This window comes from Aquarana catesbeiana, linkage group LG02 (assembly GCF_042186555.1).
Source record: "Aquarana catesbeiana isolate 2022-GZ linkage group LG02, ASM4218655v1, whole genome shotgun sequence".
NCBI classification, from domain to species: domain Eukaryota; kingdom Metazoa; phylum Chordata; class Amphibia; order Anura; family Ranidae; genus Aquarana; species Aquarana catesbeiana.
In genome coordinates this window covers 60,876,275-60,894,236 of record NC_133325.1, presented here as the reverse complement: position 1 = coordinate 60,894,236, position 17,962 = coordinate 60,876,275, and the positions used below count along the sequence as shown (strand labels likewise).

At 45.9% G+C, this 17,962-nt stretch overlaps 1 protein-coding gene across 4 annotated transcripts in view; it reads right to left on the bottom strand.

The window, feature by feature from the left end:
* Window positions 1–17,962, bottom strand: part of LOC141126913 (N-acetylated-alpha-linked acidic dipeptidase 2-like) — a 160,632-nt gene that overhangs the window by 32,737 nt on the left and 109,933 nt on the right. For all 4 annotated transcript variants that reach the window (XM_073612969.1, XM_073612970.1, XM_073612973.1 and 1 more), the window contains one exon: window positions 15,624–15,691. In XM_073612969.1, coding sequence (XP_073469070.1) covers window positions 15,624–15,691 — 68 coding nt within the window. The remainder of the gene's footprint in view (window positions 1–15,623; window positions 15,692–17,962) is intronic.

Below are 17,962 nucleotides of genomic sequence, written 5' to 3'. Positions count from 1 at the left end.
AAGTAGTTAACCAGCACTGATAGAAGTCACAAGACTGCTATATACTGCTGATGAGAAAAGGTATTTAGCAGTTTAGATTTACTAAAACGATTGTATTTCCATGTTCTGTGTACTGTGGGAGACCAGATATAGTGAATGCAGGGTCCTGGGTCTAGTAACACTTTAATGTCTAAACTCTACACCTGTCCTCTTTGAACCAAGACCAATGCATTAACACAAAAAAAGTTTTGATCCTGTTCTTGGTAAAATCAATTTTTTCCCTCTATTTTTCTGATAACAGATCCTCTAACCAGCCATAAAGCCGAAGCTGTTGCACTCAGAAATAATTCAGTTCTTGAGAGGCAGACACAATGTTGTTATAACATAAACTAACTGTAACGCTCTCTCTCTGCAGGAAAACCCTCATAAAAGTCAGTTATTACTACAAAACTGTAGCGATATTGCCACCTGGTGGATAGATTAGATATTACACATCCAAAAAAAAAAAAAAAAAAAAAAAACATATTACACATCCATCCGTATCAAACAAGACCTCTATTTTAATTACAGGTACTTATATAGCGCCGTCAATTTATGCAGTGCTTTACATGTACATTGTACAGTCACATCAGTTCCTGCCCTCAAGGAGCTTACAATCTAAAAGGTCCCTAACTTGCATGCATGCTTACACAGACCCGTTTGGACAGGAGGCAGATATTCATCAGCAGGTCTTTGGAGTGTGGGAGGAAACCGGAGTACCCGGAGGAAAACCACGCAGGCACAGGGAGAACATGCAAACTCCATGCAGGTGGTGCCGTGGTTGGGATTCAGACTCTACTCTACTGCTGCTAGGCAGAAGTGCAAACCACTTAGTGACTGTGCTGCCCAGTTAGCTATAAACAGATATTCATTTGGTTAATAAAGTGACAGTAACGATATATCCTTTTTCTCCAAAAACAATCCATACACAGCCACCATTTATTGGACCTGTAATCTAGTTTTCAAAAATTATTTTCTGTGTTTTTCTGCCTCCTTGCAACGACCTCCGTGAGCTCCCGAACCGCTTCTCCCCATTTCGGTTTGTATGGGGAGGAACAAAAAGTGACAGCTCTGAGTCGGCTCTGGGACGGCTATTCAGCAGCAGCCTCAGGCATACCGCCAAACTTTTTGAGATGGGAACGATGGACACCTATTAGTAAAAGTATGTAGACATAGGACACGCCCCCTGCCACACCCCTTAAAAAGGAGAATTATACAAAAAAAATGGATTAGTTTTAACCACTATTACTCCTTATACTGGCTTTTGAAATTTACCAATGCGGCAATTTAGATATAGCACTGGGAAACACTTTTTGAAAGATAAATAGTGCATTTTATATACAACTATAAAGATCAGACCAAAATGAGGGACAAATGAGGAGGAAAGAGGAAAGACTGTTCCAAATCAGGGACAGATGGGAGCTATGGCCTCAAAAGTTTAGTAGGTCTACACAGATAAACAACATGTATAAAATACATTATAACCTCTGGGAAGGTTTTTTGTTGAAATTAAAGTAGAACTATAGGCAAAACTTGGATTTTTAAAAAAAATTTAATAGAGTTAGGGAGGGTTATAACCCCGGTCACATGTGTTTTCACCATCTGTGTCCCATTGGGGAGATTTCCCTTCACTTCCTGTCCCAAAGCCAAACAGGAAGTGAGAGGGGATCCTTGCAAATTAAGGGAAATCCTTGCGGACCCCCCAGGTCACCAGAACTAGTGTCCCTATTGGAAGATTTGCCCTCTATTACTTTTCTGGGGACAACCCAAAATTTGGGATTACCTTTTACTTTCAATTTCAACGGTAAACAGGACAGATAGAGAGGGTGAATGTCCTTAACAGGGGACACAGACAGCAATAAAAACCTGACAAGCGATCTAATTCCTCTTCACTCAATCCAAAACTTTAAAAAAAAGAAGTTTTGCCTTAATTATACTTTACTGGTCTGCTGACAGGACATTTTTTCTTTTTCTTTTTTTTTTTTTTTTTTTTTTAAACTGAGCCTTGCGGTGTGTTGCTTGTTGAAACTGGAGATCTCTCTTTGGGAGAGCCCTCAGTAAATACATGGAGGACCAGATTTGGCAGGTCCCCAAGGAGTAGTTTCCTCCTGGCATTGGCCTAGGTAGACCAAGAGTACCTTGCCCATCAGGAGCCTTGCATCCCGGGAGGTTCAGGGATTGAGGCCCTCTTTGGAGGTCGGATCAATACTGTACCCTTGTGTACTTTTTTTCCCACAGTACACAAAGCCAGGTGGACCCCGCTCCTTAGGGAACAAGGCCCACCAAGGCTGAAACGCAATCACATTTGCTGTCCGATACTGTGTCTTTTATGGAGAACCAATAAAATCTTAAAACATTTCAAGAGCCGAAGCTGGTCCTCCATGTACTTGGTGAGGGTTCTCCAGAAGAGAAGCCCCAGTGGAGGGAAAAAAAAAAAAAAAAATTGGCCACAGATTCTCTCCCCAATGTTAGGGCAGGCCTGAAAAACCCTCAGTGAAAAAATAAAAAGGGGGAGGACACATGTGCATGGTAAGTGCCCTTGATAAATATAAAGTGCTATGTGTAATACAAGTGAATACGGTTCAGGGGGACAGTTTTTCCTCAATATGAAACCAAAATCAAGAGCATGGGGACATGACCTCAAACTAACTGGAGGAAAGTTCAAAACCAATCTTAGAAAGTATTATTTTACTGAAAGGGTAGTTGATGCTTGGAATAAACCACCAACAGAGGTAGTGAGACAGTCAACAGTAAATGGCCTCAAAACATACTTGGGACAAACTATAGCCAGGACAACAAAGTTAACAAAAAAAAAAAAAAAAACGGGCGTTCTGCCCTCTTTTTTGGTTTTTATGAAGATATGTACAACACCCTACCCCCAGCAGTGATCAGCCTGCATTGCTTTGAGAAACATAGAGACCCAGAGATGATGTCACCGCGTCTAAAATAGGGTATGTAATAAAATCAGATTTTTTTTTTCCATTTCGTTAGCAAGTTGATGAGGGAAAAAAAAAAACCCACACACAATGAAGTCAAAATATAAGTAGATTAAACTACAGCTTTAAATGAGCCTGTATAGGTGGTTATACTGCAACCCCCCAATGAGGATTTCCACTCGTGTGACCAAGGACAAGCCATGTAATATCTGTATCTTGGAGTTCTAGTAACAGCTGTGTAGATGTAATTACAGTGCAGGGAAGAGAATGAAGCTGTCAAGTCTGGAGACAGAGGGTGACCGGCTCCCCAAACTCATTACACCAGGAGCCGCTCTCAGAGCTACAAGGCCAAATATTTCCCGTCTCCTAGACCGGATCTTAAGGGTTTCCTTGTCTTGCTCTTATTGCATTGTCAACTACAATTCTCTGTACAGAGAAGGCTACATCACCCACACAGCTAGGGACTGATAGCGGGGACCGGCGAGTTCTATGATAGCATGATTCAGAAACATGTATTAAAGGGGTCCACACACAATCAGATTATCATCTGTCATCATAATTAATAGAGATGCGCGGATACCAACCTTTTTTTTTTTTTTTTTTTTTTTTACAAAGCATTCACGATCCTTTTTTTTTCTTCTATTTTTTAGCACTCGGCAATACCAATTACTAATACCTACCGGTTTTGTTTAGATTTAGAGCTGTCAGCAATGGTACAAAGCATTGAAAAAGGAAAATTTATTATCAAATACTTACCGTAATTTTCCTTTCCTGATGGACTCCATGGCAGCCTACGTGTGGGTTAACCCCGCCTCCTCTCCAATGCTATAGGACCCCATTCCCATAAATGAGTGCTCACCACTAGCTACTGCGTTCCGTAACTAGCCTACTCGTTGACCAATGGGTGGGAACTCCGTCTGCCATGGAGTCCATCAGGAAAGGAAAATTACGGTAAGTATTTGATAATAAATTTTCCTTTTTCCTGACAGACTCCATGGCAGCCTATGTGTGGGAAATAACTAGCCAACCACACGGGTGGGTATGCATGATCAAAACATAAATTTTAATTTGTCCTATCGGTCGATAGGATTTGTAACCCAACGTTTACAGAGGATAGAGAGGCAGGCTCTATACAATAATGCAACATGAAGGTATTAATAGAAGCCCATGAAGCTGCCTTGCAGATGGTATCTGGAGCCACATGTCGAGCCGCTGCCCACGAGGCTGCCATTCCTCTGGTGGAATGGGCTGTCACCGCCTTTGGAGGAGCCAAGCCCTTAGCCCTATATGCCTGTTGTATGGTCTGTACGATCCAGGACGCGATAGTCCTGGTTGAGGCTTTCTTCCCTATATTGCTGCCTGAGTGAAGCACGAAGAGATGACTAGAACGTCTAAAGGGAGAAGTAACTTTGAGATATTCTTTAATAGCTTCGCCCACATCTAGAGGGTGATTCTCAGTGGACCCTGGGGTCCTAAATGTAGGTAAAACGATCTCTTGATTGACGTGGAATACTGAAGACACTTTTGGGTTGGAACCCAGCATAGGAATTAGGACTACCCGGTCCGGGAAAAACGTTAGGAAGGGTTCTTCATGACCAAGTGATGCAATTTCAGAGACCCTTTTGGCTGAGGTAATGGCCACTAAGAAGGCCACCTTTGCTGAAAAGACCTTGATAGGGAGCGGGGAGGGTACTGAGTCCAGAGATCGAGTCAAGGACTAATGGAAGGTCCCATTTGGGGAACCTAGGCTTTCTCTGGGGCTTGAGTCTCGATGCGCCTCGGAAAAATTGTCTAACCAGAGGATGAACTGCCCATGAAGTGCCGGAGAAGGCCGAAAGTGCCGAAACTTGGACTCTCAGAGAGCTGACAGATAGATGTAAATCTAGGCCCGTTTGGAGGAAACTGAGAACGTCCTGGACTTCTGGATGTCTAAAAGACCTGCCCTGAGGAGAGCAGAACTCCACGAATTTGGACCAGATCCTTCCATAGACTTTATTTGTACTGGATCTTCTCGAGCTCATGAGAGTGGATATTACTTCTGAGGCACAACCTAGGGATTCCAGCCTCTCCCTCTCAAGAACCAGACCATCAGTCTCAGCACCGCAGGACAAGGGTGCAGGACTGACCCTTGAGAAAGAAGGTCCGGTCTGAGAGGGAGAGGCACTGGGTCCCGACAGCTGAGCTGGACCAGGAGAGGGAACCAGGGCCTGTTCGGCCAGTAGGGAGCTATTGTCACCACTTCCACTGGCTCCGCTCGGAGCCTCTGCAGGAATCTCAGCATAACTGGCAGTGGCGGAAAGGCGTATGCCCGCTTGAACCTCCACTGATCCGTCAAGGCATCTGTCCCGATGGCTTGACTGCAGAGCCCCCGGGTGTAGAACTTCTTCAGCTTGCGATTGCAGGGGGAAGCAAACAGATCTACTTCGGGATCGGTCTTTAGTGACAAGATCCACCTGAACGTCTCTATGTGGAGAGACCACTCGTTGTTGTCCAACTCGGTCCGTGACAGGAAGTCTGCTTAAGTGTTTTGGACGCCTTGGACAAAGACTGCCGAGATGTTGGCAAGGTATTTCTGCGCCCACGATAGGATGGGCTCGACTTCCCGAAGGAGTGTGGGAATCCGAGTACCCCCTTGCCTCTTCACATATGATACTGCTGTGGTGTTGTCCATTCTCAACAGCACTGACTCCCCCATCAGGAGATGAGAGAAGAACTGTAGGGCACACCAGGCCGCACGAAGTTCCAAGACATTCGACCCTGGGTTGGGGAGACATGTTTCCCACTTGCCTTGGGCCAGGTTCGACCCACAAAGGGCTCCCCAACCGGTACCGCTGGCATCGGTCGTGACCGTCACCCAGGAGATGGGAGCGATGGAGTGGCAAGTCAGGAGGTTCGTGCGCTGAAGCCACCAGAAGAGGCTGTTTCTCATTGTAGATGTTATGCGGATGACCTGATTCTTGTCCCGTGACTTCCATTGCCGTAGGAGGCCTGACTGGAAGGGACGCAATCTCCATAAGGCCCATTTGACCATGGGAGTCGTAGAAACCATCGTGCCAACGACTTTCAGGCACTGAGAGGCTTTCATTTGCCGTGCATGTAGAGCCCGGGAGACTCTGTCTCGAACTGTAGGAATTTTCTGTAGTGGAAGGGAGATAGTGTTTGCCACTGTATCGAACTGGGCTCCCAGATATATTAGACGCTGAGTTGGGCTCAGTTGACTCTTTTCTATGTTTAGGAGCCACCCGAAGTTGGACAGAGTGGAGATTACTTGATCCCGGTGGACCAGCAACTGCTCCCTGCTCTGGGACAGCACCAGCAGGTCGTCCAGGTAGTGGTAAAGACGTACCCCTTTGGATCTTATTAGTGCCACCGTAGCTAGGAGGACCTTTGAAAAGACCCGGGGGGACGTTGTCAGCCCGAAGGGGAGGCAAATAAATTGAAGATGATCTGACCCAATGTGAAAGCGGAGGTATTTGTGAAATTCTTTTTCCACTGGAACGTGGAAATAAGCGTCCTTCAGGTCGATTGATATCATCCAGTCGCCTGGTTGTATGGCTCTCTGAATGGTCACCAAGGTTTCCATCTTGAACCTTCCATTCTCTATGAATCCATTGAGATATGTGAGGTCTATGACTGGGCGCCAAGAGCCCCCCTTTTCTTGAACTAGGAAGAGAGGGGAATATATCCCCTGAAACCATTCGTCCTGTGGTACATGTACTACTGCTCCTTGAATTTTCAGGAGGTCCACATAGGACAGCAAAATTTGTTTCTGATCCTCTGCCCGAGGGAGAAGAGTGGAGACGAACCTTGGGTGCGGAGTCCTGGAAAAGGCCCATCTGTGGCCTGACGAGACCGTCCTTATGACCCAGAAGTCTGAGATCGAGGCCACCCAGACGTGCCGGAAGAGGAGCAGACGAGCCCCCACCCGGCCCGCCTGGGCGGGCGTAACCTCAAAAAGATTTAGCCTGATCACGAGCACTGGACGTTTGATTTTTAACGGGTTTGCGGAAGGATGACTGCCCTCTGCTCCAATTCTTCCTAAAGTCCCGGCCAGGCTTGTAGGAGCGTGCTTCCCTGGAGCGCTCCGGACTTCGTCTTCTGAACTGGGGCTTCTTTCGACCCAGCATGCGCCTGTCCTGGGGAAGAAAACCCGATTTGCCACCTGTGGCTCGCGTAATGGCATCATCAAGCTTATTGCCAAACAGTGAGGACCCCTCAAACGGGATTTTACACCACGCTTGCTTAGAACCAGGGTCCGCAAGCCAGGGACGCAACCAGAGGGCTCTCTTGGCCGTAACTGAGGACAGCATAATACGAGCCAGAAGGCGGATCAGGTCAATGGACGCCTCCCCCAGGAAGACCGCTGCAAGCTTCAGCTCTGCGGCTGCTGAACTTCCAGCCAGTTCTTCTGACACGCCTTTAAGGAAGGCTTCCACGTTCTCCGTCCAGGCCTCCATGGCCTTAGACATGGCCGCTAATGCCAGGGCTGGTTTACAGGCCATACCCGCGAGCCCATAGATTCTTTTTAGATCTAGGTCTATCTTCCTCTCGAGCCCATCTTTAAAAGATACTGCGTCTTCTAGCGGAAGAGTCACATGTTTGGCCAGACGCATAAGAGCTGCGTCCACAAGGGGAGTATTCTCCAAATTCTTTACTTCTTCTGACTTGAAGGGGTACAATCTGGAGGTTTTATTAGACATGGAGGATTTTTTCTCTGTTTTACTCCATTCTTCCTCAATGATTTCCTTCAGCTCTGGAAGGAGCGGAAAGTTTGCGCGTTCTCTCCCCAGGTGCTTGAAGAATTTTTTCTGCTTGGCTGGGGGAGTGGAAGGGTCTTCCCACTTCAAGGCTTCCTTGATTGCTTTGATTAAAGGGGAAACCATCGCGAAGTCGAACCCTCCAATGACCTCCTCATTAATAGACTCATCCTCTGAGGAGTCAGGAGAGGTAATATAGGGCTGCGAAGTACCCGGATCATCGCGGGCCTCTTCCGCCGGTGGGCCAGACGCGGTGGTAGACTGGCTCAATGTGCGAGGTGCTTCCCTCTCCATTAGGGATTGCTGTACCACTCGTTTCACAAGAGACTCTAAACGCTGGTTTTCCGTCTCTTTTTCCCCAACCGCACGGGCAAAACAACGGTCACATAAGGACTTGCCCTCCGGAACTCGTGTCCTACATCCCCAGCAGGCTCTGTGGTCTGAGCGGCTGTCATGGCGGTGGGAGCGGTGTCTTGAGGAGGAACGAGAGCGTCTCCTCTGGTGGGATCCGGACTGTGAGTCTCGTCTGGATGAAGATGAATTGTATTGTGGCTTGGCAAGGTCATTGGCATTCTGGACCGCATTTAGCGGGTCCGACCTAGAAGGGCTGGGAAGAGAAAAAATAGGGGAAGGGGAGAGAAGAAAGGCAGAACATGGTATCAGCACGACAATAATGTGCATAAATCTCATCCCCTCCCCTCACGAGCACATACCTTGTGCGTGAGGGCTGGCCACTTAAAGGCGGTGAATTGTCCATAACCAGGGACACGAAATGTCACTTTAATAGTCTGCAGGGATAATGGTCTAAGAAAACCTAGGCATCAAATATGAAAAGGTTTTAGAGAAAAGAAAAAACTCTGCTTGACTCATTTTTTTTTTTTTTTTTTTTAATATGCACAAAGCATGTACCAATGTATATTCAAGGCAAAGGAAAAACAACTTCCAGCCGCATAAGTATATATATTTAGATAAACATATATAATGATAAAAGAACTTTTTCCATTATTTTGCTCTTTTTTTTGCAGAGGTTTCCACCACTCACCTGGAGACCAGCAGGGATCCGCTCCTCCTTTCCCTACCAAGGGAGATCCCAACTCAACAGGACAGGAGGGCGGAATTTAAATTCCCCGCCCGTGACATCATTATCCCCTACTGCGCACGCGCAAAGGGGAACCGCCGTACGGCGCCTGCGCGGACGACGAACGAGCCGCCGTACTGCGCATGCGCGAGCCAAACCTCGCTCTCAGGGTGGCTACAGCGCAGGTGCCAGCGGCGGAGACTGCTGCAACCCGGAAGTGCCGTGGCGGGCTGGAACGCACGCGAACCAGCCGCCATGAGGGGGATAGGACACACTGGACCACCAGGGAAAATACAGACAACACATAGAAATACTGCCATGGAGTATGAGAAAACAGCCACAGACCTTGCCAGCCGTTGATGAGAACTGTCCGCCGGGCATACAGAGGCGACCACCCATCCACCAAGGGGGAACATTCAAGCCTCTTTAAGCTACTCGCCCGCTCATAGCTGGGCTTTTTGAGCTGCACCGCACAGGTATGCCAATCTTGGATTCAATCAATCTTGATGCGAACAGCATGTGTAGGTCCATAGAGGAGGACAAAAAAGGAACGCAGTAGCTAGTGGTGAGCACTCATTTATGGGAATGGGGTCCTATAGCATTGGAGAGGAGGCGAGGTTAACCCACACGTAGGCTGCCATGGAGTCTGTCAGGAAAAGTGATTTACAAATTAAATACATTTTATTTTGCGCTATTTTCAATGTTAAACATGTAAATATATATGTTATAGGTGTAAAAATATTAATGAACAAAAGCAAAAAATAAAAAGTTTAAATTAACAGTTTCTAAATTTAAAAAAAAAAAAATCAGGAGAATAAAGGAGTTAATTAAGGCTGAATTGAGTAAATTAAGGGTTAATAAGGGGGTTACAACAGAGGAACATTACAAAAAAAAAAATAAAAAAAAATATATATATATATATATATATATATATATATATATATATATATATATATATATATATATATATATATATATATATATACACATACATACACATATATATATATATATATATATATATATATATATATACACACACACACATACACATACGTATACATATTTATTTATTTATATATTATATATATTTTTTCACTTTATAGGTTGTGTTAACCACTTAAAGGACCGCCCCACGTACATATGCTGCAGCAGGGCGGCCCTGAAGCGCAAAATCGCGTACCTTTACGTGATTTCTTCCATTGGCTCTGGGGCGCGTGTGCCGCGCTCCCACTCAATTTGGACACAGCAGGAGCCAATTAGAGGGTCCGGCAGATGTGATAGCAGCAGGCCACCTGCGATCATTCGCTGGAGAGACAGAACGGCGGTCTGCCTATGTAAACCAGGCAGACCGTTGTTCTGTCAGACAGGGAGAGATAGAGAAAGAGAGAGATCTGCGATTCCTGCTAATCAGGAACACCGATGTCTCTCTTCCTCGAGTCAGTTCAGCTCCCACACAGTTAGGCCTGATTCACACCTATACATTTTTAGTGCTTTTTGCAATTTTCAGATTTGCACTACAGAACGTGTTCCATAGGAAACCGTGTTAGATGGACTGTAGTGCAAATTTGCAAAATGCAAAAAGCACTAAAAATGCATAGGTGTGAATCCAGCCTAAGAAAGCACACCAAGGGAACACATCTAATCCTTTAATTGCCCCTGATGTTAACCCCTTCCATGCCAGTGTCATTTATACAGTGACAGTGCTTTTTTTTAGCACTGATCACTATATTGGTGTCACTGGTCCCCAAAAAGTGAGATTTGTCCGTCGCAATCCCGCTAATAATCGCTGATCGCCTCCATTACCAGTAAAAACAACAAAAAAAGTTTAAAAAGTCTGTAAATCTATCCCATAGTTTGTAGACGCTATAACTTTTGCGCAAACCAATCAATATATGCTTTGAGATTTTTTTTACCAACAATATGTAGCAGAATACAAATTGGTCTAAACCAGGGGCCTCAAAGTACCGGCCCGCGGGCCATTTGCGGGCCGCGGACTGGTTAAAAATGGCCCGCAGGCAGGGCTGATCCAGGACTAGGGGTCGACCGATATTTGGTCATTAGGCCGATATATAGCACTGGCCGCCGTTCCTCCTCCCTTCTCCACACTCAGGGCTTGATGCTTGTGTGAAACTGACACGTAACAGGAGGAGAGAGACAGAAGATCTGTCACAAATGAGGTTGATGTCGGGGGTGGGCGGGACCCGGCCAATATCAAATACCAGCCAATGGGATCTGGGCGGGCCGCTACGTGTATGTGGCCCGCCCCTTTTCTTAAGCAGCCCAATCATTGGCTGGTGTTTGATAGCTGCTGGGTCTCGCCCACCCCGACATTAAGCTCAATTTTGACAGCTCCTCTCTGTTACTTGTCAGTTTCACACACAGTTACACTCCGCTCAGTGTGAAACCTGCCAGTGCCAATCAGTGCCACCTGCCAGTGCCACTGCCAATCAGTGCCAACCAGTCTGCCAGTGCCACCTGCCACCTCCAACCAGTGCCACCTGCCACAGCCAACCAGTGCCATCTGTACTGAGGACATCAAGTGTGTGGCAGAGTGACAGGAGCAAGCAGGGAGGAGTGGAGTGGGTGAGGGTTTTTTTTTTTTTTTTAAATCGGCCTAAAATATCGGCCACAAAAATCGGCATCATATATCGGCCGCCCCGATTTCTAAATATCGGTATCGGCATTGGCCAGAGAAAAACCCATATCGGTCGACCTCTATCCAGGACGTCTTTTTGAACTGCACCCAGGCACCGCAGAGGGGGAGGAGCCAAAGAGCTTTACCTCTCCATCTCCTCTGCCCTCTCTGCTGCAGCCCAGAGAGAGAACAGAGCAGAGGAAGGAGCGGAGGAAGGATCCGCTCATCGATCCGCCCACCTAGGCATTGACGATCGACCAGAGCCCCAAACCAGGATCCTGCTGCCACCTCAGGGCGGGAGATTGTGTTCTCTGGGTCCCCTGTCACTAGGCCTATGTGGAAGCCAGGAGGAGAGGACTCGGGAGGCAGATGATCCTGACTGCCAGGAGAGGTGAGTGAGCCATCACACTGAGGCAAAGTCCTTAGTGGGGTGACTGGGGTAGAAATGTGTGCAGTGTGGGGGGTATTTTATGCAGTGTGGAGGGTGATTGTGTAGTGTGGGGGTAATTATAGAGTGTGTGGGGTATTTTATGGAGTGTGGGCTATTTGTGCAGTGTGGGGGGTAATTATGGAGTGTGGGGGGTAATGCTGGGGGTTAATAATGCGTTTGCTGACACCAGTGCTGGGGGTTAATAATGCGTTTGCTGACACCAGTGCTGGGGGTTAATAATGCGTTTGCTGACACCAGTGCTGGGGGTTAATAATGCGTTTGCTGACACCAGTGCTGGGGGTTAATAATGTTTTGCTGACACCAGTGCTGGGGGTTAATAATGTTTTGCTGACACCAGTGCTGGGGGTTAATAATGCGTTTGCTGACACCAGTGCTGGGGGTTAATAATGTTTTGCTGACACCAGTGCTGGGGGTTAATAATGTTTTGCTGACACCAGTGCTGGGGGTTAATAATGTTTTGCTGACACCAGTGCTGGGGGTTAATAATGTTTTGCTGACACCAGTGCTGGGGGTTAATAATGCGTTTGCTGACACCAGTGCTGGGGGTTAATAATACATTTGCTGACACCAGTGCCGGGTATAGTATAGTATATTATTGCTGGTATAGTTTATTGTTTTTGACGTTTTGAAAGTTTGCATGCGGCCCCCATGGGATATCAAAACTTGTCATGTGGCCCTCAGGCAATTTGAGTTTGAGACCCCTGGTCTAAACTGATTAATTCGTTTTTTTAATTTTTTTTTTTTTTTTTGTTTGGATGCGTTTTGTAGGTTTTTTTTTCAAAATTTTTGCACTTATGTTTCTAGCGCAAAAAAATTCAATCACAGAGGTGATCAAATACCACCAAAAAAAAGCTCTATTTGTGGTAAAAAAAAAAAAGGACATACATTTTATTTGGGTACAGCGTCGCACGACCGCGCAATTGTCCGTTAAAGTAATGCAGTGCCGTATCGCAAAAAAATGGTCTGGCCAGGAAGGGGGGTAAAACCTTCCGGGGCTGAAGTGGTTAAACTGACTTTAGCTGCAGAGGGAAGTTCATCCATTTGATCTGTAGATGAACAGACAGAAACATACAAAAAGAAACAATGTTTCTTTTTATCTTTGTTGCAGTGGCTGAGCAATGTTCTTGATAAACATTGCTGGTCTGCTTTTTTTTTTTTCTTTTTTGACCGCTGCAATTGCCGACTTTGTTTACACTTCAGCTGTCAACAGGGGAACCCCACTGACAGCTGAATGAGTCAGTCATTGGTTGTTAAAGATGCGGCAGCGCCGCTCCTTACCGATAATTGGCTTTATTTCTTTTACACACATTTCTGCTGTCAGGGGGAAATTACCATCATTAGTGGTGGAGAGCTTTTGCCATAATCTGCACAGTATACCTAAAACATATCCATCTCCTTCTGGGCTGCACAACAGGGATGACCGGTCTAGGCACCTTTCACAACTGCGACCCCCATCATCTCTGCTGATGTCCTGTGTATGTGCCCAGGAGTTACATTAACTCTGGTATCTGGCCCATACCTGGGCTGAGAGAGATTCAGGAGAGCACACAAAAAAAAAAGGGGGGGGGGGAGTTTTTGGCAAATAAGACTTTGCCCTTCTCGTCTGCCAAAAATCCCAACCTCTCAGCAATTTTATAGGCGAATCCGTCTTTAACCACTTCCAGACCCCCGCACGCCGATATACGTCCTAACTTTGAAGAGGAATATCATTGTTATGGCAGCATCTAGCTGCCATAACCCCGATATCCTCTTCTTCGGCCAGCGGTCCGGTTCCCAATAATAGAGGTCTCTGCGGTGGATTCGCCGCAAGATCACTTTTATCGGCGGTGGGAGAGGGGCCCCCCTCCCGCCGCACTCCAGTGCCCTCTGCCGCTTACCGGAGCCGGCGGCGGTGGCAGAGGCGATCGGATCCTTCTGCTGGCTGGGTATGGAGATGAGTGATGGGAAGATGGCTCCCACCCCTTCTCCATACCATTGCAGGGCGGAAGCGACGTCAAAATGTCACTTCCGCCCATAGCTCTTAAAAAGGGACATTTTTTTTTATTATTTTTTTTTTAAATGACAAACATTTTTTTTTTTTATTGCATTTTAGTGTAAATATGAGATCTGAGGTCTTTTTGTCCCCAGATCTCATATTTAAGAGGTCCTGTCATGCTTTTTTTCTATTACAAGGGATGTTTACATTTCTTGTAATAGGAATAAAAAAGTGACAGTAATATTATATATATATATATATATATATATATATATTTTTTTTTTTAAAGAACAGTGTAAAAATAAAAAATAAATAAGAAAAAAAGAAAAAACTTCTTTAAACGCGCCCCGTCCCGCCAAGCTCGCGTGCAGAAGCGAACGCATACGTGAATAGCGCCCGCATATGAAAATGGTGGTCAAACCACACATGTGAGGTATTGTCGCGATTGGTAGAGCGAGAGCAATAATTCTAGCACTAGACCTCCTCTGTAACTTAAAACATGCAACCTGCAGAATTTTTTAAACCTCGCCTATGGAGATTTTTAAGGGTAAATTTTGTCGCCATTCCACAAGCAGGCGCAATTTTGAAGCGTGACATGTTGGGTACCAATTTACTTGACGTAACATTATCTTTCACAATATAAAAAAAATGGGCTAACTTTACTGTTGTCTTATTTTTTAATTCAAAAAAAGTGTATTTCTTCCAAAAAAAGTGCGTTGTAAGGCCGCTACGTAAATACGGTGTGACAGAGAGTATTGCAACGACCGCCATTTTATTCTCTAGGGTGTTAGGAAAAAACATATATAATGTTTGGGGGTTCTAAGTAATTTTCTAGCAAACAAACCTGTTTTTAACATGTAAACAACAAATCTCAGAAAGAGGCTTGGTCCTTACGTGGTTAATGGGGAGTATGTAGCTCTGCTTCAGGGGTCTTCAAACATTCTAAACAAAAGGTTTCAGTTTACTGTCCTTCAGACTTTAGAGGGGAGTACACAGTGCCTCAGGCTTGGTGATCAAGCCAAGTGCTGCATCCGGCCTGCAAGCCTCAGTTTGGAGACCACTGATCTTCTTTAATCTTGGATATCCAGATTCTTACACAAGCCCTGTTGGAATGGCCCTTGTTTTACATAGTGTGATATCCGGAGTCCTGCGTGTTTCTCATAGAAATCCAATCCCAAACAGCTTTTCATCCATAATCCTTGGATAAACCTTGGCTAAACCAGTTCCGGGTCACTGGGCAGACTAGGTCTGCTCACTGCAGTGTGTTGGAGGATTTTGGCTGTATAGCTAGGACATTGATACCTTTTATGTTCTATAGGAAAGTCGCCACATTTATATTGTTGACTTCGCAAAATCCTAGTTCAGTGTTTTTCTAATTGTTTTCAGTCAAGGCACCCTTTAGAACTGTGCACAATCCCAGGGGGCACATCACTCTGAGGGCTCATTCACACCAGGAGGTGGGTCCAAGAACCTTTGCTTGTTCACACATTTCACATTTTTTTTTTTTAAATCGTTGTCCCATTGCACTGTGACCCCACCTCACACTGACTACGTTCGTCTGCCCGCAGCTGGTTTTCCCATGATGGCCACGTGTACCCCACGCTAGGTGGCGCTTCGTCCACTCTCTCTGGATAGTCATGTGCATGCGCACACACCTGGCCCATGCTGCCGTTGAGATATCGAACCATTCACCAAACTTTACTACTATAAAATGTACCTGGACACCAAGTGACCCAGCAAGAACATACAACACACTTTTCTCCTCCTTACCTCCTTAGTCAGCTCATAGACCAGCTGGTACAGCAGGGGGGTGCAATCCACTCTTAAGGTGTAGTTTCCTAAAAAAAAGAAAAAAAAAAAAAAAAAGAATCTATAGGGAAGCAATCTCTTAGAAAGAGAAACTTCAAATGATAGCCACCATTATGCCACGTACACACGGTCGGATTTTCCGACGGGAAATGTTGGATGTGAGCTTGTTGGCGGAAAGTCCGACAGTGTGTATGCTCCATCAGTGTGTATGCTCCATCGGACTTTCCGCCATCAAATGTTGGCTAGCAGGTTCTCAAATTTTCCGCCAACAAAACTTTGTTGTCGGACTTTCCGATCGTGTGTTCACAAGTTCCATGCACAAAAGTTCACGCATGCTCGGAAGCAAGTACGAGCCGGAAGCTCGGTAAAACTAGCGTTCGTAATGGAGATATCACATGACTATCGAGCTTCCTTTTTATCGGCTCGTCGTATGTCTTGTACGTCACCACGTTCGTAATTGTTGGCCAACATTTGTGTGACCATAATTTGTGTATGCAAGACAAGTTGGAGCCAACAACCTTCGAACAAATTTCCACGGTTTTGTTGTCGGAAAGTCCGATCGTGTGTACGGGGCATTAGCCTACTTGGATAACATGGGTGGCTATAGAAAGTCAACACTGGCAGGTAAGAATATATACTTAAACATAGGCATTTTCACAAATCACACTACATGTTTAGGGCACATGTCAACATTTCATCACCATCTCTTTCACACCAGGAATAAAAGAAAACTGCTCCCCTGTGTGACCAAAATCTAGGCAGCCCGGATCACATAACTCCCAGGCATAGGCGTGCACACAGGGTGTGGCGGTGTGCCTGGGCACACCCTAATCACCCCCTGTTAGTGTAGCTGCATGCCGGCTGTCTCCCGAGTTCTCCTGTGAAATGCTGCAAGAGTGTATAGCGCTTTCACATTGAGTAGATCACCAGGCTTGTAAGAGCCGCTCAGTGCCCTAAACTGTCTGTCAAAACTGCTGCTGTGATGTCGGGGGTGGGCGGGGCTGAACAGCTATTATACACCAGTGGCCCGCTCAGTGTATGTGACTCCGGCCCTTTTTAAGCAGTTCAATCATTGGCTGGTGCTTGAAAGCTGATAGAAAGGAGCAGAGCCACATACACGGAGCGGCCCGCCCAGCCCCTTTCCCGTTGGCTGGTGTATGATAGTTGTTTGCCGCGCCCACCCCCGACATCACCGCCGAGTTTTGACAGATAGTCTATTCATCAGGGACAGTACATGACAGTTTAAAGCACTGAGCAGCTCTTAAAAGCCTGGTGATCTGCTCAATGTGAAACTCCCCCTCTCCTCTATCAGTGCCAACCAATGCCACCTGTCAGTGCCATCTGTCAGTGCCAATCAGTGCCACCTATCAGTGCCGACCAAAGCCAATCAGTGCCACCTATCAGTGTCAATCAGTGCCAGCCAATGCCACCTGTCAGTGCCAATCAGTGCTGCCAATCAGTGCCAACCAATGCCACCTATCAGTACTGCCTATCAGTGCCAACCAATGCCACCTATCAGTGCTGCCTATCAGTGCCCATCAGTGCTGCCAACCAGTGCAGCCTATCAGTGGCCATCAGTGCTGCCAATCAGTGTCACCTTTCAGTGCCCATGAGTGCTGCCTATCAGTGCTGCCAATCAGTTCCCATCAGTGCACTGAGTGCAGGGATGGGGAGATGAACTCAGCATACAGGCACACTGTCCATGGGGGGACCAGCCTGGTGGGGCACAACTGAAATCTGTTGATGTTTAATAATGCCACATGCCAATCTTTAGTATAATAGGTAATCACCACACTACTAGTTGCAATAAACTACTGGAGGTAAAATAAAAAAAAAGTGTCAGTAAAAGACCCGCCGCTAAGCACTGTTATGTGTTCCCACACCACAAAAAAAAAAAAAAAAGTGTAGCGCTAACTTAACAATAATGGTGAAATCTCTAATGTATGGAAATCTCAAAATGCAACGTCACATAATACACATCAAACTGAAAAAAGGACATAAAAAATGAAACTTAGCAGGGATGGTGGAAACCCTTCTACACATAATTGCACTACAAATTAACTGCAACAACTTTTTAGTTTGGGAGGTTCACACCAACCAAAGAAGAATAGCGCCACGTCTACATCCTCCTATTATATTCCTTTGCTCCACTTAGGTGGTAGCAATTTATAGAGGCAGCAATTTTTCTTTTTTGGAATACTAGGGCATTCATTTGCCCATCATTATTTTCTTTTTCTTCTATATCGTGGTTGTTGATTCCGTGGTGCAGTATCACATAACGTTTCTCATTACCTGTATAG